The 16,463-nt window shown below is 49.1% G+C and overlaps 6 protein-coding genes across 6 annotated transcripts; 1 reads left to right on the top strand and 5 right to left on the bottom strand.

Moving 5' to 3' along the window:
* Nucleotides 1-62: 62 nt before the first annotated feature.
* AFUA_5G02430 (ATP dependent DNA ligase domain protein) lies at nucleotides 63-2,978 on the bottom strand (the record flags this gene model as incomplete). Its single annotated transcript, XM_743006.2, has 3 exons — nucleotides 1,905-2,978; nucleotides 295-1,852; nucleotides 63-212 (listed from the first exon to the last, which is right to left on the bottom strand). The coding sequence occupies exons 1-3, from the start codon at nucleotides 2,870-2,872 to the stop codon at nucleotides 63-65; spliced, it is 2,676 nt and encodes an 891-aa protein (XP_748099.2). The 5' UTR covers nucleotides 2,873-2,978.
* Nucleotides 2,979-3,332: 354 nt separating this feature from the next.
* On the bottom strand, nucleotides 3,333-5,175 carry AFUA_5G02420 (SF3a splicing factor complex subunit PRP9; the record flags this gene model as incomplete). The annotated part of the gene is made up of 3 exons (XM_077804727.1): nucleotides 3,333-3,578; nucleotides 3,628-5,027; nucleotides 5,086-5,175. The coding sequence occupies 3 exons, from the start codon at nucleotides 5,173-5,175 to the stop codon at nucleotides 3,554-3,556; spliced, it is 1,515 nt and encodes a 504-aa protein (XP_077660865.1). The 3' UTR covers nucleotides 3,333-3,553.
* A 1-nt stretch (nucleotide 5,176) lies between these two features.
* AFUA_5G02410 (ATP-dependent RNA helicase eIF4A) lies at nucleotides 5,177-6,777 on the top strand (the record flags this gene model as incomplete). The annotated part of the gene is made up of 3 exons (XM_743008.1): nucleotides 5,177-5,437; nucleotides 5,467-5,746; nucleotides 5,801-6,777. 3 exons carry the CDS (start codon nucleotides 5,177-5,179, stop codon nucleotides 6,775-6,777), a joined length of 1,518 nt encoding a protein of 505 aa, XP_748101.1.
* Nucleotides 6,778-7,738: 961 nt separating this feature from the next.
* Nucleotides 7,739-10,749, bottom strand: AFUA_5G02400 (WD40 repeat domain-containing protein; the record flags this gene model as incomplete). Its single annotated transcript, XM_743009.2, has 6 exons — nucleotides 9,270-10,749; nucleotides 9,110-9,204; nucleotides 8,646-9,049; nucleotides 8,102-8,582; nucleotides 7,903-8,050; nucleotides 7,739-7,850 (listed from the first exon to the last, which is right to left on the bottom strand). Exons 1-6 carry the CDS (start codon nucleotides 9,872-9,874, stop codon nucleotides 7,739-7,741), a joined length of 1,845 nt encoding a protein of 614 aa, XP_748102.2. The 5' UTR covers nucleotides 9,875-10,749.
* Nucleotides 10,750-10,879: 130 nt separating this feature from the next.
* On the bottom strand, nucleotides 10,880-14,042 carry AFUA_5G02390 (Auxin Efflux Carrier superfamily). Its single transcript, XM_743010.2, has 4 exons — nucleotides 13,762-14,042; nucleotides 12,874-13,684; nucleotides 12,636-12,816; nucleotides 10,880-12,584 (listed from the first exon to the last, which is right to left on the bottom strand). The coding sequence occupies exons 1-4, from the start codon at nucleotides 13,991-13,993 to the stop codon at nucleotides 12,498-12,500; spliced, it is 1,311 nt and encodes a 436-aa protein (XP_748103.2). The 5' UTR covers nucleotides 13,994-14,042; the 3' UTR covers nucleotides 10,880-12,497.
* Nucleotides 14,043-14,226: 184 nt separating this feature from the next.
* On the bottom strand, nucleotides 14,227-15,958 carry AFUA_5G02380 (oxygenase MpaB family protein; the record flags this gene model as incomplete). Its single annotated transcript, XM_743011.2, has 3 exons — nucleotides 14,227-14,653; nucleotides 14,716-15,442; nucleotides 15,564-15,958. The coding sequence occupies 3 exons, from the start codon at nucleotides 15,956-15,958 to the stop codon at nucleotides 14,405-14,407; spliced, it is 1,371 nt and encodes a 456-aa protein (XP_748104.1). The 3' UTR covers nucleotides 14,227-14,404.
* Nucleotides 15,959-16,463: the final 505 nt, after the last annotated feature.

The raw sequence follows: 16,463 nt of genomic DNA, 5'->3' as shown, positions 1-16,463 counted from the left end.
AGCGTAGAAGTATTCTCTCCCGATACTCTCCCATGTCATGCGAAAAAGAAATCTGGGATCGTCTAGTCTTGCCTTGAGAGCGAGGAATTTGGCATCAAGGATGAAAATCTTGCCGCTTCGTGGAGTTTTATGTCTGTTGGATTTGAGGGCTGTTGAGACCTGTTGGCTGACTTCGAGAAGAAGTCTCCCGAGAGAGTCTTGGGATATTGTTGCTATAAGCAAGCCCAGGGCAGGGTTGAGGTGCCCCGTATTTGAATTAGAGCTCTTAGTAGGATATGGTTTGTTTAAGCATACGTTCTGTAAGAAGGTCTGTAAATCCCCAGCGAGATTCGATGAGTTGGGAGGGATTAAGGTGTTGGTAGAGTCACCACGATCCAGGTCCTGACGGAAGTATAAAGGAATCATTGTCAGTGGTGCCTTGACACATCGAGGTTGGTTGCTACAGGAGCTAGGAACGACAGGAGCAACATTAGAAGCATGATTCTCGGTGAGTCTTCGACGCTTTCTTGGTTGCAAAGGTAAAGTTATGCAGGCTTCCAACTCGATTGATGCATTTGAGTCATTCGATGGAAACGTTGTTCCATTCTCCTCGCCATAACTAGCACTGTTACCTTTGGACGGGTTGGAGGAAGACTCCTGGTTTCGTTTTTTACTACTTCCTTGAATTGATGACAGATTGTCATTGCTTCTCAGAAGCTTTCGAGGCGGCTCGGATGATTCCGGTGACGATACTGTTGCCATAGAATCATCCACGAAAATGGAAATAGCATCTGCTGGGACACGCTCGTCGTTGACGCGATTCCATTGCTGAATCGAATCCCCCGATAAATGTTGCGGTTGGGTTCGTATAACAGTCGTGGCGATAGCTTCGGACGATGGTCCCTTGCTCGGGCTAGATGCTGTCATCGGACACGAGCTTGTCCCGGAGGATGTCGTCTGTGACTTGGTCACGATATAGTACGATGACACCTGTCCTTGCTGGAGCTGTCTTCTCCACTCTTCCTCATGATGCAAGTCTTCGGCTGGTACCATCCGAGCTTCTTCAGCTGATAGTTGGAGTTCTTGGTACGAGGCTGCCTCTTCAAATGACCTGTCCAGGAAAATCTTTTGAATTCGAGGAAATCGAAGTGTAAAGTATCTGGCGCCTGATGGTTTCTCAAATCCACCTCCCAACATCTCGACCACGAACGGTTTCTTGAACACGGTATTCATGTCGGAGAGACTATCCTTTCCAAACTCTATCCGGAACCCATGGCCTGAATCCAGACCGCAGGCACCGAACTGCCCAAACTGATTGAGAATTTGCATATTTTTCAGGCTCATGGAGTTACAGTCAATGACATCCATAACGAGAAACCTTGGCTCAGCTGCGGACTGTAAGACCGCGTCTTTGTTGACCAGACAGCCGATGTAAAAATGTGTCCAAAATATCTTCGTGGATGAATACAATGCAGCAGCATCACGAGAGTCATATCTAGCGCCGATTAATGTCAGGTCCACGGTGTCACCCAACCCTGGTATATAGTCCTTCTTGAGCTTGATCCAGCGACCACCGGAGCCGTTCTCAGAACCAGGAAATATTGAAACGTAGGGATCTTCACAACCTTTTAGGACGAGTCCTTCCCATCTTTCCGTAACGGCCTTCGAGAATATTGTTTCGAGGCGAGATCGACCGCTGGGGTGGGAAAATTCGACAATATGTTGCTCTGCGATGTCCGCATATCCATCTATTACTTTTACAACATTCTTTAGAAGCAGCCGCCGCTCACGATGTGGCTTCCTAAGGCAGATGTCGTCATCGAGAAGCAGAATGTCGAAGAACACAATCATTAAATGCTCGTAAGGTTGCGGCCTAGCGCAGGTCAGCAATGGTTATTGTCGTACGGTTATGCTCTCTCACTTACGGGGAATCATTGTCTATTCCAATATAGGTGCCTGAGCGAGCAATGAATTTGCGCAACTTGTGAAAATCTGCAATCCTGCCGTGATTGTCGTTCCAGACAACTAGTTCACCTTCGAGGATGCACTGGCGAGAGAATTTGCACTCGGATTTACCGATGCTCAGGGAGTCCTTAACCACAGCGTGGATTCCCGCGCGGTCGTCGGTGGAATCCTTGCCGCTTTTGGAGAATATTTGGATGGGATTGGGGCGCTTCGTGAGGTCAATGTGTATCTGGCAGTATTCGCCATCGTACTTCCTTTCTACACTCATTCGACGACGGCCGATCATTTGGCAGCAATGTTTGATACTGCGCGCCTTATGGTATTCGGGCCGCCCTATCTTGATCCCAATCCTGGGTTTAAGATGCTGTAAGGCCTGGATACACAGATCTTTCGCGAGCTCTGGAATCGGGTTCGGTGGGTAGTGGCAAAGGGGTTCGGAAGCCAGCATTTTTAAAGCAGAATCAAAAGAATCCTGGAAAAGCAGCAAATGTGGAAGCAGGAAATGGAAGCTTTTCATCGTGAGCTTGGCGGGAAGCACGACTGGATGATAACTCTTTAGTATCATTCGAGTAAGCCATTTTGCGTCTCTACTGCTCATGCGCCGATACAATGGTCTCAGCGTGTCCTCGACATCGACCGCACTATGTTGTCTTCGCACTCGAGAACCGGAGAACCTGCATCGCGAGGCAATCTTGTTCAATGCCAGGTCTATCTCTTCAACGGTCACCTCTTGGCCACTGTTGATGTCGAATTCTGCTTGTCGCATGACATTTTCTACACATTGTCCCAAGTCGGCACCTCCCGCGACACGCCATTGCTCGAGCTCTTGCCGTCGATCAGAACCTAACAGAAGACAACGGCCTATGACCCTTGAAAGATTGGTACACTGCAGCCAGTAGACTCTGTCCGTTCGTTTCTCGGGAAACATGCATGACAAAAGAGCTATTCGATCTGTGTCAGAAGCATGAATCCTTCTGGCATGCTGGGCAAACCATCGGGTCACGGCTCGATGATCAGGATTCGAGACTTTCGCTGCGGTAGAAGCCTTCAAGACTCTATTACGCTCTAACTCCGAGAGTAAATCACACAGGTAGGTAAACTTGAACACCATGAATGGGTACGAGTGATGGTCCTATCGAGGCTGCCGCTTCCTAGGCTTCCTAGGGCAAAGACCATGAGTAGACCTAGCGTTTGAGGGAGCTTCACAAGGTGTCTTTGGCAGGCTCACAGATGGCAACCACATGCCTCTTGGATGATTTCGTTCGATGAGCAAAATTTTCGACGTCTCCTGAGCGAAAGAGAATGACGCGAGGCAAACCGTGGGCGCGTCCATGGGTCACGAAAACACGTGACCATGTACCAGATTTTTTGAGACTCTACAAGATTGTTATATAGGTGAAAGATTGCATTCTCGTTGTCAATCATTTCTAAATAGAGTACATAAGGCGCATGGCCGTCATAGTCATGTTGAGATAAAATAGTTGAACCCAATCAATACCGTCCCAACGAGCAAGTTAAGATCATATGCTCAAAGACAAGACCACTTAACTCCAGGCTTTTACTCTAAACGGACCAAAGCAAGGAACGAAAGGCACACTGAGCAGAAGGATCACAGAATACCCTGCTTTTGAAGACTGTAGCAAGTTAGCATCGTTTGGCTTTGTAAGGAAAAGGGAAACGTACTCGAGGTAGATCCTTTCTGGCATCACATTACCCTCGGCATCCTCCATCTGCACCACGTTCTCACGAGACTCCCGTTCCTTCTTTCGATCCTGCTCAAGCTTCTCCCACAGCTTGATTGCGTCTTCAATCCGGGTAATTTCTCGGAAGAGATTAGTATTCGATGTGATTCCCAGACACTTCAAGCCGAAGATATGTAAGGCTTCCGAAAAGTGCTTGTCGAAAGCGCGGCGACCCATGTAGACAAAGTTTCCGCAAATCTCGCACGGATACTCGACGCCCAGACCGTGCAGCTTATACAGCCAGTAAGGAATAGGCTTGCCGTCCCATGCCAAGGGAAGCTTGAGTGGGTTGTAAATCTTCTCGTCCCCTTCGTCGTCAGACTGGTCATTGCGCCCAGGACCGCCAGCGTTCTCAAATTCAGCCATCAAAGCCTCCAGCTCCATCTGCCGCTCGCGCTCAGTCATGCCCTGTCTCCGCTCAACGTTGATACGGGTTGCCTGCCGTTCAGAGTCGAGGACCTTGGCTAAAGAGCGAACCCGGTGCTCGCGCTCAGCAACTGCGCGTTCTTTCAGACGGTGGGCCACAGAGGTAACGCCACCAACTGACGGCGGTGCACCCGCGCCCGAGTCACCTACAGCTTTGCGAGCTTCGGCGGCCCGAATGTGTTTCTTGCCAGTCAAGTGATTCTTGTAAACGTTTTCGTTCTTGAATTCTCTTTCACAATCGGTACACCAGATGCCTTCCCCTGAGCCTTGTGTTTTTGGAGCCTGAGTACGATTCTCAACGTTCTCCTCTGTCCATCCAGGCACTTGGTTTGCTGCCCATTGCTTCTCGAAGTCTTCATCAAAGCTTGCGAAGAGTTTGTCGAGATCCTGCAAAGGCTTTGTGCGTTTGATAAAGCTTTCCAAGTAGCCAGCAAGCTCTCCGACATACTTGAAATACTTGTCCGATATCTTATTCGCTCGCTTGATAAGGAGATGTGGGGGTACGAATGAGTCGAACACGTCGAGGTATTGGATGTATGTAAGCCGCTTAACTCCAGGAAGGTTCAGATAGTCTTCGTGTAATGTTGTGAGGTCCAGGAACTGCCCGTAGGCCTCTTCGCCGGAGAACATTGTGTCAATTTCCACGCCCGTCGGTTCGCCCTCACCAGGTTGACGGCGCTTGTAGGCTCTCTCAAGATTTTCAACAGGCTCATTTGGATAGCGCTTGTGGAAGTCCTTGATCTCGTCCAGCTGTCGATAAAACTCGTCAAACTGTTCACCTGTGGAGATGGTCTGGATCTCCTTTTCGCGGGCTTTGTCTGCATCTTGATAGATTTCGAGTAATCTCTTCGACTGCTCTTCTATGCGCGATAGGAAATGAGCAATCTCATGATCGCGAGCAAGGCGCTCCCGAATCTGAAAAGAAACCAACAATCAGCTCTGACCAATATAGAAAGACAGATGGATAGCTTACGTTACGAGGTTCTTCAGCGATGCGGTCTGCGATTGCTTGCTCTAACCTCTCGAGATCCTCATGGATAAATCTCTGTTCTTCAAGAACCATGATGGAAACGCCTGCGAAACGGTCTCTTCCCCTTTACAAGTGTGCTACCTTCGATGCTCTAGACATTATGCGGCAGATTGACGCCGCTTTGAGCTTTGCGGAGTACTATCACGTGATTCCAGCAGTGGCACTCGCGCCGCAAACTCAAGTTGCGCTCACGAACTATCACATCTCCAGACCAAAATCAGTCAAGCTGATCGCATTCTCTACAAGCTTCCTGGAACAGACAAAATGGCTGACGGTATTGATCGACGAACGGATGGTATGCGAATAATGGAACTTTTTGAAGAGATTTGGGCTAACGGCGCAAATTCAGACAGGCTGGAGTTCAGCACCTCGAAGGAGGTCACGGTTGCCCCGACCTTCGAGGATATGCACCTGAAGGAAAGCTTACTTCGTGGTATTTATGCTTACGGCTATGAATCCCCCTCCGCCGTCCAGTCCCGAGCAATTGTCCAGATTTGCAAGGGTCGTGACACGATCGCTCAGGCGCAATCTGGTACTGGTAAGACTGCCACATTCTCGATCGGTATCCTGCAAGTCATCGACACTGTCGTGCGCGAGACACAAGGTATGTCACTTAATACTCTTCCTGTGCTGGTGAAGCGATCCTAATTAGTATCAGCTCTGGTCCTTTCGCCGACTCGCGAACTTGCGACTCAGATTCAGTCGGTCATTATGGCCTTGGGAGATTACATGAATGTACAATGCCACGCTTGCATTGGAGGCACAAATATTGGCGAGGACATTCGAAAGCTGGACTACGGCCAGCACGTTGTTTCGGGTACACCGGGTAGAGTTGCGGACATGATCCGTAGACGCCACCTGCGCACCCGGCATATCAAGATGTTGGTTCTTGATGAGGCTGACGAACTTCTGAACCGCGGTTTCCGTGAACAAATCTACGACGTCTACCGCTACCTCCCTCCCGCTACACAGGTCGTTGTCGTTTCCGCCACTCTCCCCTATGACGTCCTGGACATGACGACGAAATTCATGACTGACCCCGTCCGCGTTCTGGTCAAGCGTGACGAGTTGACCCTGGAAGGCATCAAACAATACTTCATCGCTGTTGAGAAAGAAGAGTGGAAGTTCGATACCCTTTGCGACCTCTACGATACCTTGACCATCACGCAGGCCGTGATCTTCTGCAACACCCGCCGGAAGGTCGACTGGCTTACTGATAAGATGCGCGAAGCCAACTTCACAGTATCCAGCATGCACGGCGAAATGCCCCAGAAGGAGCGTGACAGTATCATGCAAGACTTCCGCCAGGGCAACTCTCGTGTCCTCATCTCGACCGACGTTTGGGCTCGTGGTATCGACGTTCAGCAAGTCTCGCTTGTCATCAACTACGACCTACCCACCAACCGTGAGAACTATATCCACCGTATTGGTCGAAGTGGTCGTTTCGGAAGAAAGGGTGTCGCCATCAACTTCGTCACAAGCGATGATGTGCGCATTCTCCGTGACATTGAATTGTACTACTCTACCCAGATCGATGAGATGCCTATGAATGGTAAGTCCTCCGACTTCACTCGCTTTCCACTTATGGCACAACGATATACTTACTCTTGTCTAGTCGCTGATCTCCTTTCATAAACGACTCGCATCTTGATATTTCCAAAATTTACCACGAAAAACTGTCATCATTTCCCGGGCCATATCACCGTCCTCCGAAGACACACCAACGGAGGACTTACCAGTGTGCCTCAGTCTCAAATACCAGGAAGCAAAGAGGCAGAACCAGGGCGGGGGAAAGGGGGAATTTCACCAGAATGGTGAGCTTATTACCTATCTTTCAATTTCGCTTCTCAAGCAGGAAAAGTGTGAACTGACTTTATTTATCCAACTAGTTCTTAAAAATTATGACGGATATCAGGCCTATAATCAGGAAGCATCAGGGTCATTTGATTCATGACAATTTGTAAAACATCAATCTCGTCTATTTTTTTTTTCTCGGAGTTCGATTTAAGTCATTCGGGAATCTTGCTTCCTTAGCTGGTTTGGGAATGCGATATCGATTTAAGATAATGCCTATGTTTCTCTGCTGCCTGGATACCATAAGATACTCTCGGTCCAGTAATGTATGCGAGGATATTACGAACGATAAGGCTGAGCAGATAGTAAAGAATTGATGGATTTCCTTATTTCGTAAAGAAGCCAAATATCTCCAAATACTCTCGCCTGATCCGTTTCCTATAGTTCGCCGCAACCAGCCGAGTCTTTCGAGTCCATAAGAAAGGAAAGCCAAGAGAAAGCATTGTATGTAAGCTGGTGGTGATGTATTCATGTGCAACTGTCAACCACGAAGCAATCCATCAAAATGCTCGCAGCGATGCAAAAAAGAATCTGTGATGCCAAAACCAGGGCGCCTGCTCCTATATCGTATGAAACCACAGCCAGACTAATGATGTGTATATGCTGTTAAATACTGAATCTAGGAATAAAGGGGCGATTCGGTGTCATTTCGTCGAAGGCTCCGTAGAATACCTTCTTGCGAAGCCAGCCAGATCTTTGGGATGAAAGACAATTTCATCGAGCGGGGTCCAGGAACATGTGCTCAGAAATTTGACGTTGATCGTAGCGCACTCGTGCGTGCGGAGCCATTCACTGATACCGCCTCGCCTTTATTAGCTGGGGCATATCGCTGCATGTCACGTTCGCGGGTCCAACTAGAGTGTCTGTTAGACGAGGTCGATAGAGGTGGAGGACAATATGACTCACATTCTGACAAAGTAGTCATCACCTGCAGATGCAAACATGCAAGGATTTGTAGGATTCCAGGATATCGCATTGACACAACCTGAAGTATGACCCTCCAACGTTTCTACTAGCGTACCATTTTCTTTGTGCCATATGTAGACCCGGGAATCTGCAGATTGTCAGCCTAGTACATGCATCCGAAGGGCGATAAAAGGCTCACCTTCGCTACCGCTGACAACAAAGTTTTCAGCTGCACCACCAAAGGCACTTCGGATGACGAAATGACCCTGTTTTTGTCCCTGAAAACGCCTGATAACCTCTGTAGTATCAAGGTCGATCAGCTGTATCTGACCTTCAGACAAATTCACGAGCATATATCGTGAGTCCCTGCTGACAGTTACAGAAGTGGGTTTGCTCTTCAGTGGGAGACAATATTCCTCCTCGTGAGTCGCAAAGTCATAAACGTGAATCTTTTCCTCAACGTCCGCGGCGATCAACCGACGGCCGTCAGGAGTGATCGCGCAATCTTGAACCCTGAAGCCACCGTGCCATGTATACAGGGGATCGCCTCGCATGCTCCAGTGGCATAGTTGGGAGCTTAAATCAAGGGACGCGGTCACAAAGGACTCTCCATCTGCAGCCCATACGGCAGCCGTTACAGGCTGCCGGTGATGATTGATGGTCAGAAGGCAGCGGCCGGTCTGTATTTGAGTTTACGTTAGGGACGATAGACGGACACCAGAGATTAATGACGACATCCATACCTCAACACTCCAGACACGGGCTTTCTTATCCTGAGAGCACGTGATCAATTTACTATCATCCGGACTCCAACTGACGTGCGCAACACCCTCCTCGTGCTTCTCCAACTGCCGGTACACAGAAAAATTGGATGTGTCATAGATGTATACGTGACGATCCCGCCCTGCCGTGACCAACTTTGAGCCGTCATGGGAGAATTGGCAGTACCAGACCTCATCTGAATGCTGGCGCAGCTCAACTCCAGTTCGAAGTGGAAAGTCATTCCTATCGCACATATGATCGGAATATAGCGATGGTGGTGTTGCAGTATTATGATATAAGCAGCGATTTATTTGATTTTGCTTGACATGATTTAGCAGAATCGCAAGCCGGTTGTTTGGGATCATCACGGATGGGGATATGGATTCTGGAAGGAGATCAGCAATAGGGTCGTCAGACACCCACGAAGGTAGATATCTGTACTCACTTGACAGTTCAGATAATAACCGCTCCCGAGAAGAGCTTATGGGCCCTTCCCAGCCAGCCTGGTTATGCAGATGCTCAGGAGGGCACATCAACAAGCTACCACTCCGATCAGTATCACTGAGAGTGAAGCAGCTATGGTAGGATCTCCTTCTGGAACTCACCTAGAAAGAGCATGAAGACGCCCGACGTCATAGTTAAGAGGGGTCAGTTCGTGCCGAAGCACGGTCAAGGCCGAGCCAAGGTCTCGTGCTTCTAACAATTCGAGAAACTTTTGTTGCCGTAGATAGAACAGCATCTCATTCTTCTCAGCATTTTCCACCAATAGCAGCTTCTCTGTGGTTTCAGGCTTCCCAGAACTAAAGCCTGGCTCGCGCACATTTGCATCAGGTGTGAATGATTGAATCAGGATATCCTCCGCCTCAGCCCAACGCCCCTCAAGAACTGCCTTCCTGAATATGCCAACCGCCGGACTTTCCAGCTGATAGCCGCTTTCCATAGAAAGTAGCGAGGCGGCCCCATCGTATCCAAGCTCATACAGACTTTGTATCAGTATCCTAGTCACTTCTTCGCGGTCATGCCCGAAATAAGAGGAGGACTTCTTTGATGTTTTCGAGGAGCCATTCTTTTGAGATTCGCCATTTGATGATGAGTGTGCTGGCTGACTGTTGGAAGAGTGCGCGAAAACTGTCTTCCGAGACGGAGATACACTCAGGCCGTTTGACGCTTGGGAGAAGCCATTTGCACTCGAGATACCATCGGGCCGCATGTTTGCCAGGCGCCTGCGCTTGGGGGACGGTGGGTGTTCTGCCCGTGGATTATGAGACTGAACCGAGGCCTGTTCCTGACTAGGCGTAAAATTTCCCGAAACACCTCCTGTTCCACCAGTGAAAGCAGATGGGTCGATCGTACTGAAACGTCGACGTCGGGTGCCAGCGGATGTAGGAGGATTGTCGATAGAAGATGCTGTACTGTCACTCCCAGCACCTGACTCGAACCGAGATGACGATGGAATGCCGTCTATAGAGCTCCTCGGAGGAGGAGCGGAAGTAAATGACGTGGGTTCGAGTGGGATAGGAAGGTTGGGGCGGTCGGGAGCGACGGAGGAGGGTGTATTAGAGGAAGAGTTGTCTGCCAGGTCGAAGATCGGTAGATCTGCCCTTCCTCCTGGCTCTGGAGCAGAACCAGGCGAGCAGACCTGAACCAGTGGCGGGTTCACCGATACTCGCCGGGAGCTTCAATTTCACGTGGAAGCTTGTCACAGGCCGTCAAGCTCGACGATTCCTGCGTCTCTGAAACTAGACTATTGATGTCTTCGTTGTGTGAGAGAAATCCAAGTTGTAGGTTTGTTTGATCGAAGAGTGGAAGGACGTCGATCGTAGACTCGATGGGTGGAAGTCTTATCGGGGCCTAAGAGTGAGACAACGGTCCGGGGGAGGGGGAGCCCAACAGGAGCGGTGACGAAGGAGGCACTAAGGAGCTGGAAAATGGCTGGACGAAGCCGAGCAGCTTGGTTGATAAGCTGCGAATGCACGAGAACGATGAACCACGGCGAAGGAGGAAGTACGTTGCAACGAGAGGTTGAGGTTGGAGTAAAAAGGCGATTCGGTGAAGGTTGAGGTTGAAGTTGAAGCAAGCGCCGATCTCCGTTCGTCGTGGGGCGAAGACAAGTGACTACGTCTTGAGGGGAACAAGTAATGTCTATCTTTCGCAAACCGGATAACTGTGAATGTCTACAAAATTACCTTATGAACTGCTTCCTCCGAAAATTAAGTCTCCTACCTTGAGGTTATGATCTCCATTCGTGACAGACAAGAAGCCTATGGCCTTTAATGTTGCTGTTGGAGTCACAGTCCGGCATGAGAGCGGGAGAAGAAGCGTCATTACCATTCGTGCGTTGGCTTTCTAGTCCCGATACATTTAAATCTTTGACATCTCTCAATATTATTCTATCTACTGCCTCGGACGGCGAGAGACTGCTCTTAGCCAGCCGGACAAAGAAATGCAAGGTCAGGGGATGGCAACGGTCGGAAAGGAGCTTGAACAGTAGCATCTGGATCATCTGAACTGGATCCCTTTGATAAGCTGCATCTGACATTCCAGACATTGATATCATGTTGGAGATAACATCTTTGGTCATTCATAAGTGGAATACAGTAGAGCTATGGATATTCGAGGGGAAGGTGATGGAGCTCGTTCAGCACAATGCATCAGCTGCCCACTCGGTGCTGTTAGTCTGCTCACGTCGCGTCATTCTCTGTTGATTCGATACTGATGATTGCGTCAAACGTTCCTGGATAACTTCATTCACTAATGGGCAATGACCAAGCCTACTTTGCCTTTGCCTTTTTGGCGAATCATCGATGAACTAACTATGAGCAATCCCGCCTACTTCCCGCTCCCTCTTCGGAAGTTGGGGTTCACCATCTTGAACCACTCCAACATCCCCAGGTGGCAGTACTATTCCTGAGACAGAGAGACAGACCTCTCCATTTGCTGTTGGATTCTCTCTGGCAGATATTTTTAGACGACCTCCGCTTCTTACTCTCGCAGAAGGCAAAGCCAAACCGAGTCAAGTTGCTGAGGCTAAGTGGCAGATATATCTCACCAAGACAGACCAGCAGCATCAAGAGGAATATGTTCAGGAAGGAAAACACCCCGTATTATTGCACCCAGGGTCGAGCACCTTCCACCAGTTTCGTAACCAATTAGACCATATTGAATGGTTCGATTTCCGGAATGCTCACAGCGGCAAGGACCACAATGGAATGCGCCTTCTGACCTCATCATGATGCTGGCCTAGGACTCGGCTATTGCCGCAGCAAAGTATATATAGGTCTCCAGCTGTGGTCCTCCGTCAATTCCCACACGGTACTCATCAACTTCCCAATTAGGATACTCGGATTCCACTTCCTTTGATCATTTCTACATAATGGGAGACACCTGCACCTGCACTAGCTCGGGCGACTGCCCCTGCAACGGACCCCAGTCCTGCACCTGCAGCAACAACTGTGCTTGCAAGGGTTGCGGAGTATGTATCTCTTGGACTCTATCAGGAAACTGGTGAGATGACTTGATAAAGGATGGATATGAGGGCTGACCTGCACTTGGGTATAGAAGTGAACCTTTTAGCCTTCTCCTCTAATAACCGCAACGATGTGCAATCAACGCAAGTAAAGTTTGACGGGTGGTAACGATGATTGTTTGATGAAAGTCTGTTTTGTATCATATGATCAAATACCATTGTGATTTCATTGCTTAATCTTCCTGGATGTAACTCTCGTATGGCTTAGTAAGAGAGTCTACTCGAAGCTAGTCCAGACGTCCATATAAAGACAGTAGAAATGAGAGCTGTAATTGTGTTCATAGACATCCGTATCTTTTTGTAGATTCTAATTTTCGCCATTCAAGGCTGCTTGTGATGCCATCAAAGCGCCTGTAATCGTAAAACTTACAATTGGCGAGAGCATATACATAACCTGCTACTACTTAGCATTCTCAGTCTCCTTAGAGATGCAGAAATTCCTTACCGTCAGAGTCTTTGCGACAGCCATCTTTTCTGCTTCTGAAATCTTTGCCAGTTCTGCGAAGCCTGATATCACCAATGCAGGAGGCCCGGCTGGCATCATCATCAAGCTGAACCACAAGGTTGGATCGTAGCGGACAAGTCCTGTTCGTTTGGCCAGCATGTAGATGAGGGAGATGCTGATCCTGTAATTTTGATGGTCAGTGCTAGGTACAGCAAGCGTCTTGACACCAAGCACTCACGCAGGCCAAATGACAAGGCGAACCAGGAAAATTGTCACGATTGCTTTTTTAGGTATCTCCCCGGAATTCCCACTGGCCTTCATTCTCTGGAAGCTAGCTCCCAGTTTTCCTCCCACAACAAAGATCTGCAAGGTGGTGAACAACTTGCCGATATTCTTAACGCTTGACGTAAGCCAGGCGTTGAAGATGCCGCCTTCCTCGTAGGGTCTGAAGAATGCTCTGTGCAGCTGAGGGACGAGACCAAGGGCGGCACCGATGATAGTGCATAAGATCGCAACGTCGGCAAATGGTGACTCAAACGGTGCCATCAGTTCCTGCTTCACGCGCTCGGGCAAGAAAGACGACACCCAGCGGCCCACACGCCTGAACTTGCCAGTGACCTTGCGCCGGGCCTTCTGTACGCGCTCTGGCAGAAGCGAGGTCTCCTCGCTGGCTTCCTCGTCGTTGTCTGCGTAATCGCCGTTATTACTCTGTCCTGCTTCGGCGTCAGTGTCTTGTGCATCTCTTCCTTCGTCCTGGTTGTTGCCGTTTTGGAGCATCTTGGGCCCAACGGCGTAGCCGATGGTCTTGCTGACAACAGCACAAAGGAGGAAATAGCTCTGAGCGCGAGTAATTGCACCTGACATTGAGTCACCTTCCGGAATGATTAGTTTCAAGCTCCCCACGCTTTCTAGAGATTGCAGGAGGAGCAATGGCAGCGAGGTTGTGTTGTTGAATGCGCATGCGGGCGTTACCCAAACTGGGAGCCCCAGGCCTCGTGATACTGCGTGAGCGAGTCCAATAGAGGCAGAGGTGTACAGAGCCGCCCAAACTGGAAATTGAACAATTAGTCCTTCAATCACGCTACTATTGTCTGTGAAACTGGTGACTGTTGGGATAATGCCTCACTTAGGACTGGAACATAGTTGAGGACAATGTCCGCTTCCAGTTGTTCGCCAAGATGAACGACAATCAAAGCTGGAAGAAAGAGCTTCACGCCCAGACCGGCCATATCACTTATCGAGCTCTCCTTCACCAGTCGAAACCGCTCAGCCATGGCTCCATAGCTCATTGTAAGGAGGACCGAGACACATGCTTGGAGCGCACCGAGGAACGGTGTGACAATTGGGCCCTCCCGCATGACGGACTACAGGGAGTGAATAAAGCGCTGAAATCAATTTTGGCTCATCCCAATGGCGTGTTGATATGCCATTGCATGGTTCTATATTAACTTATTTAATTCTCACTGGTCGTGATGGATGTCGTCATCGTGGCGAAACGAACACAGGAGCACAGTGGACCTGGTCTCCTACCTCATGCGAAAAGTTCCAAACTAAACAGCTTGGTCTTACTGTCACTGCCATGGATAGGCTTCGTGACTCAGGAGATTTTAATAAGGCTTGTTCCTTAATCATTCGATTGGTATAATCAGTTCTGACCTTACAGGAACTCTAACCACTCCGCAGCAATTTACTCGTAGCAGGTTGCCTTTCAGCTTCCCTGGAGACGTCTATGGAGTAGTTTGATAAACTCTTTTTCACTGAGGACTTGCTTACGCACGTTGTAGTTTATTCAGTAAGCGCAAAATGCTGCCCAACAGTGCGCCAGCAGCAGCAACAGCAAACAGAAGACCCATGAGTGCCAGAAACTCTACCCCACGCTTGGCTCGCTTCGGTGGTTTGCGCTTCCCCAGTCGCGTATTACGAGTGTAGAAAGGTACATATTTGAACTCGAAGAATGTCTCCCCACCGAGCCCTTCGTCCTTGTCATTAATTATCTTATAGTATTTCTTGCGACGGAACTGTGATTCATCAGCACAAAGATAGTTCACAGTAGTGACCGAAGCAAGACATGCATTCTTACCTTGATCATTGCTTGGTCAATAGAGGGAAGCAATCTGAAAGTATAAGCAAACCACATCAGGACAATGCAGTATCCATATACGAGCGCCTGGTAATAGAGGGTGGGCCGTGGAAGGCCGAGCTTGTCAGACAGCTGCTTGCCGTTGAGATGCCGAGCCATGGCCTCCATAAACTCCTTGGATGCGTAGGTTGGGGGTGTGTTTTCAAGACTCAGGATGATATTCTGCGCCAGAATCTTGCTCGTCTCGGTGGGATGTATTTCCGACGCGAGGAGGGACTCCATCATGGCCTTAGCCTTAGCCCTCGTCTCGAGAAACTCATGCGGCGCGCCCATATAGTACGCCATCAGCCGCCACAGGGCAAGATAGTCATCAATCTCTCGCTCTCGCAGCAAGATACCCTGCCGAGGCAACCCAATCCAGACTACGCTTGTCGAAAAGGTATTGATAGTGGCTATGCAATCGAGGTCATTGATTGGAATCCCGTACTTGTCGACATCGTAATATTCGGGCTTGTTCTTGACCAGGTCCAATATCCTTGAACGTACAGCGGCGTGAAGCAACCGCACTCGAACCGATGACGCGTGACCAGCTCCTCCTGGTCTCATGGCATCAACGGACCCGGTGACCTGGAGAACGTGTTGAAGGGTTTCCAGCATCCTGTGTCGTGCGACATCTGCGGCGAATCCTCCGGTCCTTGCTAAAGTTTCAACGACGCGTCCGGATCCCCTGTCGCAATTGTTAGTTCAGTCATTGCTAGTATCTCGGTAAGGAGTCAGACATTCCGCCCAATAGACTCTGAAAAGTAAGCTATATATGATGTTGACGTTAGTCCACCGGTTGTATCTACAAAAAATGGTCCAAACTTACCACGTTGATCACAGCCATTCCATAACGGTAGAATACTTCTTGTCCTCGTCGAATTTGTTCCCATTCAGCCCAGTCAGGAATGGTGTTAATCTCATTCCAAAACTCTTTGATCTTGAGATCATCGTCGTGATGCTCTTCAAGCAAAACGTATAGGTCTCTCTTTGCTGGCTTGGACGTCGAACCTTCAGTCTCAGTAGTGTCTCGATGAGGTATTTGTGAAATTCCATTTAGCCGTTGAAGACAGTCATCTGCGAGACTGTCATAAGTGAGCAACAGCGAGTGTAGCTGCTCCGCAGATCGATGAAGATCGCTCCATTCGAACTTGTAACCCCAGTATTCGCGCACATTCTGGGTTTCCTGGCTTGGTGAAATCATAGCTTGTAGCACCGCAAATAAACTCTCACCCTATGTCTCGATATATAGCGTAGCGTACTGTATTGTCATGATGTGGTGTTCAGCAAAATTATTTCCACTGAGCCATTCCGGCCACCTGAAAACATCCCTCTCATATATACAGCGCTGCTGGCATACACCTGCTCACATGAGTTTGAAGCCCGAAGATCCTGTTTTCCGACGAGCCAAACCAAAGCTGTTACCATGGATATAGGTAAATCACTAGTAGCTAGGCGGCTTTGCGGTTCGACATGTGAATGTAAGGTAGAGCAGAGTAAAGGATTCTGTTATGTGCGGGGAGTTAGGCCGATCCAATGTATCTGATCAGTGTACAGCCCTGGGATCCTACTCCAATAAGTTCCATGAGAAGGATGGACTACGGAAGGCAAGGTGGGTTTCCCGACCAGAGCTAAGTGTCATGCTCCCAGGCACCTTATCTTTTCACGGCTCTGAAGATGCAATCCAATCTATCCAAACTTCTTCAGAG

The sequence above is a fragment of the Aspergillus fumigatus genome, chromosome 5 (genome assembly GCF_000002655.1).
Source record: "Aspergillus fumigatus Af293 chromosome 5, whole genome shotgun sequence".
Lineage (NCBI taxonomy): Eukaryota > Fungi > Ascomycota > Eurotiomycetes > Eurotiales > Aspergillaceae > Aspergillus > Aspergillus fumigatus.
This window is presented reverse-complemented; position numbering and strand designations above follow the sequence as displayed.